At 35.4% G+C, this 13,004-nt stretch overlaps 1 protein-coding gene across 1 annotated transcript in view; it reads left to right on the top strand.

Annotated features, from left to right (window-relative positions):
* Positions 1 to 12,512, top strand: part of LOC107656699 (C-Jun-amino-terminal kinase-interacting protein 4-like) — a 22,238-nt gene extending 9,726 nt beyond the window's left edge. Inside the window, exons 12-26 of the mRNA XM_016444641.1 lie at positions 95 to 137; positions 266 to 393; positions 739 to 792; positions 873 to 1,013; positions 3,594 to 3,680; positions 4,184 to 4,383; positions 5,761 to 5,803; positions 8,955 to 9,035; positions 9,128 to 9,195; positions 9,278 to 9,426; positions 9,521 to 9,692; positions 10,656 to 10,769; positions 10,865 to 10,963; positions 11,103 to 11,195; positions 11,314 to 12,512. Of these exons, the coding sequence (XP_016300127.1) occupies positions 95 to 137; positions 266 to 393; positions 739 to 792; positions 873 to 1,013; positions 3,594 to 3,680; positions 4,184 to 4,383; positions 5,761 to 5,803; positions 8,955 to 9,035; positions 9,128 to 9,195; positions 9,278 to 9,426; positions 9,521 to 9,692; positions 10,656 to 10,769; positions 10,865 to 10,963; positions 11,103 to 11,195; positions 11,314 to 11,423 (1,582 nt within the window). The 3' untranslated portion in view covers positions 11,424 to 12,512. The remainder of the gene's footprint in view (positions 1 to 94; positions 138 to 265; positions 394 to 738; positions 793 to 872; positions 1,014 to 3,593; positions 3,681 to 4,183; positions 4,384 to 5,760; positions 5,804 to 8,954; positions 9,036 to 9,127; positions 9,196 to 9,277; positions 9,427 to 9,520; positions 9,693 to 10,655; positions 10,770 to 10,864; positions 10,964 to 11,102; positions 11,196 to 11,313) is intronic.
* Positions 12,513 to 13,004: the final 492 nt, after the last annotated feature.

Raw genomic sequence — 13,004 nt, 5'->3', positions numbered from 1 at the left:
AGTCTGTGTTTTTTTTTGTTTTGTTTTTTTTATATATATATATATATATATATATATGTTTTCTTATTAAATAGTTTTTTATATTTTAAAACAGATTACGAAAAGAGCTTGAGACAGTCCAGTCAGAGGACCCTGATGTAAGTCTTTATGAAAGATTTCAGAGATGTTTATGGATATTACTATTCTGGAAATTCTACTATCCTGTTTCCAAGAAACACTGAAATCAGTCCGAAATTCCTGCCTCATTCTCTCTTGTTCTCTCCAGGCCTCGCTACCTGCTTCCCTCCGTCGCTTCTCTCGTTCTGAAATGGCCCGGGTCGTCATGGAGAAGAATCAGTACAAAGAGCGACTGTTCGAACTGCAGGAATCTCTGCGGCGTGCTCAGCTTCAGAGGTGTTACACTCAAATGCAAATCTTAAGTCTTCAACAGAAATGTTCAGACTGATCTGTTAACTGATCTGTTAACCTTCATCGTAAGTGGTGCGGTATGGGTATTAATGATGCAACAAATCATGTGGCTTGTCTGTATATTTGCTATTTTGAATTAAGCCAGTAAATAACTTCCCAGAGAAATCTCATAGCAATGCGCCAAAAATGAGCACAGAGCACATTATCAACCACATTGTGACAAATACTCACACCCTAGGATTGTGATTTGTGCACAGACCAATTTTTTTACACAGAACATAAAGAAAATTCTAGTATACACACTGATCAATGTATTCTGTCCTCCTCTAGAGTTATAAAAGTAGAGCACCCCCCTGTGGAAGGGAAGGGTAGTGTCTGGAGCAGGTGAGGTTACTGTGCAACCAGTCTCTAACAGTCAGTTTGTGCATGGTATTTCCTGCTATGAACCTCTTTTTTTCTTGCAGGTTTAATCATTTTCTAGGTTTGACAAAGGGTCAGTTAGCTCCAGCCACAGCTCTAGCATTAACCGTCTCTCCTACACCAGTTTCTGCACAAACACCAGTGGGGTCTCCACAGCAACTCTCTACAAAATCACCCCAAACAGAGTGAGTCCTTTTGCATTAGCAGTTTCAAATACCTGCTAATTGATAGTCTGCCTGCTAATTGTCCTTTGTATTATAGTGTTACAGGATTTCAGGTCTCTAAGACCGTTGATTCATTAACAAATTACTTGTGGGTCCTTGACAGTTTTGCGTCTACAATAAAAAAATTCTAGTTTGTACTCTTCGTATTCATGTTAGTTTTATATATGGTTCTTGAAAACTTTTATTTGATTTACAAGAAAATATTAAGTTGCCTTAAAAATAATTAAAAAACAAAAGCTGATATTTTTTAAACTCGTTGACTTTGACACACTGTCATGAGGGTGTCTGTCATTTCCTGTTTTATGCATTTTTTTCCACATGTTGGTTGCACTTTATTTCTCAGAATTGCGACCTTATTTCTCAGAATTGCGACTTTATTTCTCTGAATCGTGAGTTTATATCACGCAATAGTGACTTTATAATTCGCAACTGCGAGTTTATATCTAGCAATTCTGACTTTTTAACTCGCAATTGTGAGTTTATATCTCGCAATTCCGAGAAAAAAACTCGGAATTGCGTGATACAAACTCGCAATTGTGAGTTTTTTTCTCAGAATTGAAAAAGAAAAAAAAAACAGAATTGCGAGTTTGTATCACGCAGTTCCGAGAAAAAAAGTCAGAATTGCGTTTATATCTAGCAATTCTGACTTTTTAACTCGCAATTGTGAGTTTATATCTCGCAATTCCGAGAAAAAAACTCGGAATTGCGTGATACAAACAGTCCGAATTTCTTTTTTCTTTTTTTTTTTTTTTCCAGTGGTGGAAACAGGCTTCCATACCATATGACCTTGGAGGTTGCTCTACATGATTGACCTTTTTCATGATTGACCAAAAAAAATAAATAAATAATAATATTTAGAAATTAAAAACATTATAATCACAGAAGAGGTGTATTCAAGTCATTGTGTGAAGTGAAGTGACATGTGGCCAAGTATGGTGACCCATACTAGGAATTAGTGCTCTGCATTTATCCCATCCTAAGTGCACACACACAGCAGTGAACACACACACACCGTGAACACACACCCGGAGCAGTGGGCAGCCATTTTTTGCTGCGGCGCCCGGGGAGCAGTTGGGGGTTCGGTGCCTTGCTCAAGGGCACCTCAGTCGTGGTATTGAAGGTGGGAGAGAGCCCTGTACATTCACTCCCCCCACCTACAATCCCTGCCGGTACGAGACTCGAACCCGCAACCTTTGGGTTACGAGTTCGACTCTCTAACCATTAGGCCACGACTTCCCCTGTGTGTGTGTGTGACTAGCATTTTTAATGTATATTATATCAATTTTAATGTAAACTTATTCAAATGTTTGACATTTACATTTAGTCATTTAGCAGACGCTTTTATCCAAAGCGACTTACAAATGAGACTGACTGACAATGGAAGCTATCAAAATCAACAAGAGAGCAATGATATGCAAGTGCTATAACAAGTCTCAGTTAGCTTAACACAGTACATGTAGCATGGGTGTTTTTGTTGTTGTTGTTGTTGTTGTTTTTTTTGTTTTAAATTATATAATAAATAAAAAGAAAACAGATAGAATAGAAAAAGAATAGAGCAAGCTAGTGTTAGAGGCCTTTTTTGCTTTTGTTAATTGTATAATAAATAAAAAAGAAAACAATAGAATACAAAACGATTAGAGAAGCTAGTGTTTTTTTTTAAGAAAACAAGCAGTTAGTAAATGACTAGAGTGCAAGTCTAAAAGGGGCACGTTTTTTTTTTTAAGAATAGAATTAGAATTTTGAACAGTTGTGAACAATTGTAATAAATACCAATGAATAGAAATGTCATTCACTCAAATAAACACTACTGTTCAAAAGTTAAAGAAGGTTGGTAAGGTCTGTTAATGTTTTTGAAATAACTTTTTTCCGCGAACCATGGATGCATTTATTTGATAAAAAATACAGTAAATCAATAACATTGTAAAATAATAACTTTTATTTTAACATAATTTAAAATGTAACTTAGTTCTGTGATAGCAAAGCTGAATTTTCAGTGTCACACGATCTGTTGAAAACAGTTTTGCTGCTAAATATTTTTTTATTACATTTAGATTTGATACATTTATATTTTGATATTTTTTTCCCAGATTCTTTAATGAATAGAAAGTTTAAAGGAACAGTATTTCTTTGAAATATTCTAATTCTTTTTTTTAACATTATGAAAGTCTTTACTCTCACTTTTAATCAATTGCATTTACTAACCCAAACTTTTGAACGATAGTGTGTATTAGAGGGACTATATACAGGTGCATCTCAATAAATTAGAATGTCGTGGAAAAGTTTGTTTATTTCAGTAATTCAACTCAAATTGTGAAACTCGTGTATTAAATAAATTCAATGCACACAGACTGAAGTAGTTTAAGTCTTTGGTTCTTTTAATTGTGATGATTTTGGCTTACATTTAACAAAAACACCTGTATGTGTATATATATATATATATATATATATATATATATATATATATATATATATCTCTCATTGGTTACTTGTGCTTTTCATTATTACACTTTGCTCAAATAATGAATTATTTTTTTCTCGCAGAAGTTCTCATTCTCCCAGGTTAAGGAAAAGAGAGTTGTACAGGGAGATCCGATTTACGTTTTACTTTAAGTGTAACCCGAAGAGGAAGTGATCTACATTCCTCTGCTATGCATCTACACTGATTTTAGCCAGTGGAGATCAAGGTCAGGGATCTAAAGGATGTTGATTAATAAATGTTTAATCTTTCACAGCTCACTTGTGCTGTCGCAGTTCCTCCAGAGATATCAGGAGAGCAGACGGTACGTTCAACAAACCTTCACAATCTTTTACAGCTAATTAACATGTATGGTTCCCACACCATCTGACCAATGCATTCCCATTGTTTTTAAGTCATTTGTGATTACTGGTTATTAAAAATAATTTCATACACTTTTCACTCATAACAAGCCATTTTTAGCCAATTAAATATTTTAGAGCAAAGCATAACTAGAATAAAATGTACTCACTATAGAAATTTCCAGGACTGGAAATCCCAATTTTGAATTTCCCTCATATTTTCAGGTTTTCCTTGAATGTGGGAACCTTGTATTACAGAACAGGTTGTTTTCTTGTACAAAAATGCATTTAACCACCACCTTCATCTAATTACCATGTTGCATCATGTCATTCATTGTTGTAAACATTTCACACCCCGCCTCCCATCCTCAGTGTTCTGTGTGGGCCATCACTGGACCTGCTTCCAGCAGTGATGTCACAGTGATTGACCCGGCACGCTCCAATACCATTCTGGATCAGTTCAGCCTTCCACCCACATCCCCTGCATTATGCATCTGTGCTGTGCCCCCTACTGGTCAGTCTGAGCACTGCAGCTTTGTAGAATTTACACAAGTGTTTACACCTGGATCAGTAATGATTGAATAAGTGTTCTGATGTCAGGGATGATATCTGAGTAATAGTACTTAAGTATTATCTTAAAGGGATAGTTCACTCAAAAATGAAAATTACCCCATGATTTACTCACCCTCAAGTCATTCTAGGTGTATATGGCTTTCTTCTTTCAGATGAATACAATCTGAGTTATATTTAAAAATGTCCTGGCTCTTCCAAGCTTTATAATGGCAGTGAATGCTGGTCGAGATTTTGAAGCAAAATAAAGTGTCATATAAAGTACATATAAAGTACTCCACACGGCTCCGGGGGGTTAATAAAGGCCTTCTTAAACGATGCAATGCATTTGTGTAAGAAAAATATCCATATTTACAACTTTATAAACTGTAATCTCTAGCTTTCACTAACTGTCCTACACGTGTTCATGAGAGAGTGACGTTCCAGCGGATCATGGGGTAATTTTCATTTTTGCGTGAACTATCCCTTTAAGTATAATTTGTGCTTTTCTTGAGTATTACTCAAACTGAATACCTTAAAATTTACACTGTTTACAAGGTGGGAAAATGCTGCTTTTTACTTCTTGCGGTTTCAGAGTACACTACCATTCAAAAGTTTGGGGTTGGTAATGTATAAGTTTGTAAAAGAAGTGTCTTATATCAGTTATATGATGAAAAACACAGTAAAACAGTAATATTGTGACATATTATTGCAATTTTTAATAGCTGCTTTCTATTTTAAAGGGGTCATATGATGTTGCTAAAAAGAACATTATTTTGTGTATTTGGTGTAATGAAATGTGTTTATGCGGTTTAAGGTTCAAGCCGGCGGATTCGACGAAGGAGTGTCCGGAGGGCTTGCGGCAACCACATGTGACGACCCTGGGCTGGACTCCACTTCATCCACAGTGAAAGCCGATTCGGTGATCCACAGCGCAAAGTTGATGCAATCAGAGTCCAGCCCGGGGTCGTCACATGTGGTTGCCGTAAGCCCGCAGGACGCTCTTTCGTCGAATCCGCCGGCCGCGCTGTTCTCAAGCCCGCCCGCCCGCCTGAAAGTTGAGGAAAATAATATTACACTTTAGAATTTATTTAGAGTATCTTAGCAAGACCATTCTTTGGCATTTTCTACACTTTACCCATAGCTAACTTAAAATTACTCAATATTTTACATCCTTGTCTATAGTTAATAGTTTATTACATTTATCTTCATTAAGCTTTCATGGCATTTTTCTTAAAATTCTAGTAGTAGTAGCTGGTCTAGCAGTGGGATTTTCTATGAGTTACTGAGTGTTAATGTGTTTCACTGAATCGTGTTTCAATTATATCTCCACTTGTGTTAGGAGATACTGCGGGAACTGTGTGGATTGGAACCCAGGATGGAGGGTGAGGGCATGTCATTCTTATTCATTTCATCTTACTTTATTATATGGGCCATTCTACAGAACTGGTCCAAAGTCAGAGTTTAAAACGTCTTGAAAAAAATGTGTCTTTTTCCCAAAAAATTTGTATGTATGCAATTTGTATAATGTCCATGGTACACATTTCTAGTAATTGTGCAGTTAATCCTCATATTGTATTTTCTGAAAGTTTTGGAATATTTGTCCTCTCCCCAAATTTGTCACTACCGAAACACAGTAATAATAATTTAATTAGAAGGGTTATATTGACCTATTAAGATTTTGCTTACATCTACATTGTAAATATATATATATAATTTTTTTTTTGTTGTTGCTATTTTATCTTTTTCAGAGGTAAATCAATAACAATTACATTTTTAACAATACTTCGTGTAATTTATGAGATTTGTTGTATTTTGAATCCAAGTTAGGCAAAAAGTTGATCATACTGATTTCAAAGTTAAGGATTCATTATTTTGAATATACATTGAACCAAAAACTATCATATCATCTTGGTTGATAATTCAGTATACTTTATTTTTGACAAAACATCCCATGTTTCGGTAGTGACAGCACATTTTCGTTAGTGACCGTAACGCTTTGGTAGCGACCACATCACATTACTGAATGTTTACTTGCATACTAAAACATACTAAAATACTACAAAACTGCATAACTGTACTAATATTTTGTTTATTTCCCCCAAATATGAGGATTATGTGTTCCCTTTTGTCACTACCGAAACCATGATGACATGTTTCGGTCGTGACAATTTTATGGGATAACACCCAAAAAACAAAGATGTCACTACTGAAACTCCACCAAATGTTTCGGTAGTGACAATTTTAGATACTTTTGAACCTATCTCAAAGATGCTAATCAGCACATGGTTAGCCAGCACAGTTTTGAACAGTTGTACACGCATAAAAATTAAATATGGAATAACTCCCAAAAAAGTGTGCTTAATTGCAGAAAAAAAGGTTTTCGGTAGTGAAGTTCCTTAGAGTCGCACACAGATTTTTCAGACTTTTGAACACATTTATCTCTAAATGTTGATAATTCAGTATACTTTATTTTTGACAAAACATCCCATGTTTCGGTAGTGACTGCACATTTTCGGTAGTGACAGTAATGCTTTGGTAGCGACCACATCGCATTACAGAATTTTAACTTGCATACTAAAACATACTAAAATACTACAAAACTGCATAACTGTACTAATATTTTGTTTATTTCCCCCAAATATGAGGATTATGTGTTCCCTTTTGTCACTACCGAAACCATGATGACATGTTTCGGTCGTGACAATTTTATGGGATAACACCCAAAAAACAAAGATGTCACTACTGAAACTCCACCAAATGTTTCGGTAGTGACAATTTTAGATACTTTTGAACCTATCTCAAAGATGCTAATCAGCACATGGTTGGCTAGCACAGTTCTGAACAGTTGTACACACATAAAAATTAAATATGGAATAACTCCTAAAAAAGTGTGCTTAATTGCAGAAAAATTGTGTTCGGTAGTGACGTTCCTTTGGTAGTGACACAGATTTTTGAACACATTTACCTCAAAATGATGGGGCCTATCTACTCACCCTGTAGCTATGAGAGAGAGTGACACATAAATATTTCCTGATCATAAATGTTAATTTCAGTCTCAGCCAATGGACTAAAACATGCACTGTTTCGGTAGTGACATGAAAATACGGGACACATTTTTTAACACAAGTTTCATAATTAACAAAGAAAATATAAAATAAATATTTTTTTTAACTTAACTTTTTAAAAGAATCAAAAAGATATTTTTAAAAACAACAATGGGAAAAAATGCAAAAATTATTTCAATATCATTTTCATAAGTTGAAATTTAGGGTTTAGGGTACCCAATAAATGACGATTTTATTTATTTATTTAGTCATTTAGCAGACACTTTTATCCAATTCCATGTGGTTTGTTGAAGTATTAAAATAACTCAAATTAAATCAAACTAAAACTTAATAAAAGACCTATACAGACATAATAAATTCAGACATAATGTAACTAAAATTAAAATAAATAACAAATACAAATAATACAAATCAAATGACAGTAGTTTATCAGTAATCCTAAAAAATAACACTGCCAAACTTACATGCTAAAAAACAACAACTTACTTACACATAGTAAGAAATGGTTATAAAAACTGAAACAGAAGTGAAACAAGTAATAGGAAAGAGGAGAAATAAAAATTATTTTGCTTTTTAAGCGATTTTATATACATTAAGCTTACTAATATTTTAAATAGTATTGTGGGTTTCAATGGAGAATAGAAGGATCTTAGTAAACTAAGATTTGAATACTTAAATGCTTTTTAAATGTGTTTTTTGGTTTTGGGACAGCAGTTTGGACCAATTCTGTAGAATGGCCCATATACATTTTTATCCCTAACATTAATTATTAAACTTTCATGCATAGTTCAGTTTATGGAAATAAATACCTCTAAACACACACATGCACATTACTTTGCAAAAAGCTTAGGTCATTAGTAGCATTTAGCTGCATTTTCAACAAAAACAAACAAAAAAAATGGTTTTAAGCCAGTTATTTCCATCTTTTGCTGTATTGTGTCAGTAGGAAATATCATTTCCAAACATTCCTTTTGCTATTAATTGTAATAATCCAGTGAGATTTTTGTTTGCAAAAGGAGTCTGACAGCAGCCAGTGCTCCACACAGAGATCTGATCTCACCATCAAGAAGAAACAGAACAAACTGAGACCGACTCCAACGTCTCCAAGATGCTTCAAGAAACCTTCCTACAAAGCCACAGTACTGTGAAAAGTTTTAGGCACTTGTGTAAAACTGCTGTAAAATGAGGATGACTAAATTTGACTAAATCAAATCAATAATTGGTGCGACCACCCTTTGCGTTTAAAACAGCTTTTGTCCTTGCATAGTTTTTCAGGTAGCTTTGCAGGTAGGTTTCTTCAAGCATCTTGGAGACGTTGCCACAGTAATAATCAATTAATGGCTAAAGGAATGTTTGGAAATGTAAACCGATATTACTGACACACTACAGTAAAAGATAGAAATAACTGGCTTAATTGTTTAATAATTTTTTTGTATGGGACTCATCTACTCATGTTGTCCTCTTGCAGTGTGCTGATTCATTCATCCTCCAGCTCCAGGCGCCGCTGTTTGCAGTCTGTCAGTCTTTCTGAGGGGGTTCACTCTCTGACGTAAGAGTCTTTTGAATCACTGTCAGTTTATGTCATCTTTGATGTGAATGAAATTCCTGAGGTTTCTGTTGGAATTCCTCCTGTATGTGAAGGTATTCTCAGGGCGAGGTGATCGCTGGCTTGGCCAATGGGACGCTTGCATTCTTCACCCACAATTCAGGTGTGTGTTTGTGGTTTAGTCTGCTTGGGTGTGTTTTTTAGATATGAATTGTTTTTATGGCTTGTAATGATCATTTTTCTAGGCATCTGGAATCTCCAGTCTCAAGAGGTGCTTTCGCTTGGCGCACCACCTTTGCAGCCCATTCGCTGTTGCCTTGCAAAGGATGGCTGTCTTTGGGTGGGATACTGGAATAAAGTTTACATGATCAGTGTGAAAATTCGGAAAGTAGAGGTTGGTCTCGGATGGAAAAGGTGTCATTGATTGTTCATCTTGTGCTTCAGATCCTCACTCTCACTCGTTCACATTTCTCTTTCTGTCCATTTAGAAACTGTTCACAGTGTCTGAGCGAAGTGAGCAGCAGGTGCGTTTTCTGTGCGCAGCAGGAAGTGGCGTTTGGGCTGCATGCCGTTTGGATCCCATTCTTAGGCTTTTTGATTGGACAACTGGCCACCCTCTACAGGAAGTAGATTTATCATCCATAGTGACTAAAGCTTTAGGTATTTGAATTGTATTTATTCATTAATATGGGTAATTCATGGAATTTTACATGCATGGGTGTCTATCATTTAAAAGTGATTTAGTGAATTTTTATCTTGAATCTTGAAAAGGAATTAATACATTTATCAAGCAAGGATGCATTAAAAGTGAATCAAAGTGACAGATGATTATAGGGATGCACCGATATGAACATTTTGGCCAATAACGATAACCGATAATTCTTTATATTTGAAAGTTGATATCTGATATGTTGGCCGATAAATCTAAATCCAATTTTTTATATAATTTTTTGAGACCCTGATTACAAAAGTCTCACTGTTAAAAGCCATGTCCCAAACATTTCAACATAAATCAAACGTATACATTACAGCAGCCTAGTTTGAACCAGTGTAAGTTTTAAAATTAATTTCTCTTATCACTCCTATTACCAACACTGATAAACTGAAGTGCTTTGCTATCAGCTTATTTAACTCCAGGAAACGCATCCTATATGAGATTAATCAGATATTTATACAACATAAACATAATATTATAACTTATATATGTACAAAATACATAGCGTGTAGCTCCATTGTGGATGCGCTCTTCCTGTTACAATGCCCTAAAATGGGCTAACAAAGATTCCATAACATTATTTTACAGTAATGTTCTCATTATAATTTTATGTAGCCTATATTACAGACTTCCTTTTCGAAGTGATTCCAGTCATATTTCAAGCAGTTTAATACCATCATGGCGAACAGGGCGCATCTGAAGTGTCTCTGAAGGAAATAATGCATTATTTATCAGCTTTAAAATATTGGCCAAATTTTCTTATTAGGTCGATAACGATAACAGTAAAAATGAACATTTATCGGGCCAATACCGGTATGGTCGCTGATATATCGTGCTTCCCTAGATGATTGTATTGTATGATTTTTTTTTTTGTATTTAATGTTTATTTATCTATCTCTATTTCGCAGGCTCTGCATTCCTGTCTCTCTCTCCTCTTCAGATCACAGCCTTGTCTGTGGTCAGTGGGCGGTTGTGGGTGGGAACAGGAAGTGGTGCAGTCTTCTCAGTTCCCCTGTCCCTCAGTGAGTTTTTTCCCACTAAAATGAACTATTCTTGAGTGGTTTTGGATCGTGAAACTTCTACATTTTTTGATCTACATTGTTTTGTTTTTTGGCAGGTTCAGAGTCCTGCTCTATACCATACTGCTCTCTTGCTTCAGCTCAGCTCTGTTACCATGGCCACCGACAAGCAGTTAAATTCATCATTTCTGCTCCAGGTTCGAAACAAATATTGTTTACTTTCAGTAAGAGTAGACGGAAGGCCAGTATTGACAACAGTATTGGGAAGAATCTAAAAATGTAAAAACATTTTTAACTACTTTTGTTTCTTTTTGATTTTTTTTTTAATCAATGCAGGCTGCCATAGTTCCTCCAATTCACCAGATGGCGCTACTACTACCTCTCAGCTCATTCTCAGTGGCGGGGAAGGATACATCAACTTCCGAATTGGTGCGACTTTTCTTTTTGGCACAGTTATTATCTGTGACTTTATATATTTTTTATTCTTCCATTGAGAATGTTTGTTTTTTAAAGATAAGAATATAATTCACTACTTTTTCCTCTTTAGGAGATGATGGAAGTGATGGGGCCAGTGAGTCTGTCCTACAGAGATCAGAACGAAGTCACATGATTATTTGGCAGAGCCCCACCCCCTCCATCCCAAGCCCCACCCTCTGAAAGCACTTCAGCTGTTCACTCAAACAGTCTTTGAGCTTTATCGGGATAAGATTGTACTACATAGTACAATGCATTACTTTTCTTCTGTCCCCCTTCTATAGATGCTCCCAAGGGGAATTATAGGGCTAAAGTCAAAGTAAAGCATTAACAGTTCTAAAACGTGTAAATTTGGACCTTCATTCTGCACTTTCATTTTAGTTTTTTTTTGGTGAACTGACTTTAAATTACATCGTTTGTTTGTTTAAAGAACTGCTCAACAGGATCTCTCCAGTGTGTCTTAGTGTATGTTTTCAAATTCTGTCTTATTCTGTATTTGACCAGTGATTTTTTTTTTTTGTACACAATCATCCTAAATACCATAACAAAGACAGGTTTTGAATGTAATGCTAGGCCAGAAATTATTAATATAGTTTTATTTTTTTTATTTCAAATCATGAGGAGTGATGCATTTAAACTGAAATGCTGCTGGTCATGAGTATTTTCGAACACAATCTGTTGGTTGCTTGTCGTGCATTAGATCAACTGGAAACTTGCACAAACAAAAATGTCAAAATGATAAGAAACTGACCAAGTTTGACACACTACCTACATTTTGTGACATTTACATCTATACTTCAATCTGAACAAATATATATATATATATTTTTTTTAGGTTTGGTGTTTATGGTGAGGTTTTATTTTTGATTGTATTATTTTTGGTTGTTGGTTTCTTTGCTGTAAAAATAATGGAGGCTTCTGTATGGCATTTTTTTTTTGCAGTATTTTTTGAATGGGGGAATGTGTGGCTCTACCTATTTAATGAGTGAGAGAGAAAGTGACTTTAATGTTGTGTTAATGTTTTGTTATCTGGAAGATGTGTTATGAAAATGTGCAACTTTGCAAATACATTTTCACTATAGTTATAAATTGTTGAGTTTTGATCTGAAAAGGGATTCAGTATTATTAAAATAAAGCACTAAAGCTACATGTTTAATTTTAAAATATGAAAAATTTATCAGTGCTTGAAACTTAATCACCCATGTTTTGTACAACAGAAGATATTAAAAAAAAAAAAGTTTTGCTGCAAAAAGAAATACAGAATTACGTGTACAAAAATATCAGCGCATACGTACAACTGTCAAAATGCATAAAGCACTACAGTACAGGTATTACCAAATAACTGCAATTTCATACTTTTATAGTAGTAGTAGCAAACACCACATCGTAACAATTATACTGTATCCGTCAACCTTCATCCTTATAAAACGTTCTTTATCATCCAATTTTCCTTAGTTTCCAACTGAGATTTTGGCCTTATTTGTGGTATCCCAAGCCCTTTGTGTGTGCTCTCAGCCAGGTCTAGAGGTCAGAGGTCAGGATGTGCTGTGGCTGCGGTGGGCTTTCCGTATGCGGCGACTCAGGGTGCGAGCGAACCGGTCCACGGCATTGCGTTTGTGTGTCAGCTCATTCCCTGATATCAAACCCTCAATATTCCCACTGTACCACATGACCCAACCCCCCATAGACATCAACACCAGCAGAGCTCCCGAATACACCAACAGATCACCAAAGTCACGACCCCCGATTTCAAGCGGGACGAAG

Source organism: Sinocyclocheilus anshuiensis, unplaced genomic scaffold (assembly GCF_001515605.1).
Source record: "Sinocyclocheilus anshuiensis isolate Anshui unplaced genomic scaffold, SAMN03320099.WGS_v1.1 scaffold1683, whole genome shotgun sequence".
In the NCBI taxonomy this organism is placed as follows: Eukaryota; Metazoa; Chordata; class Actinopteri; order Cypriniformes; family Cyprinidae; genus Sinocyclocheilus; species Sinocyclocheilus anshuiensis.
The sequence above is the reverse complement of the archived record's forward strand: the minus strand, read 5'-3'. Positions and strand labels throughout refer to the sequence as shown.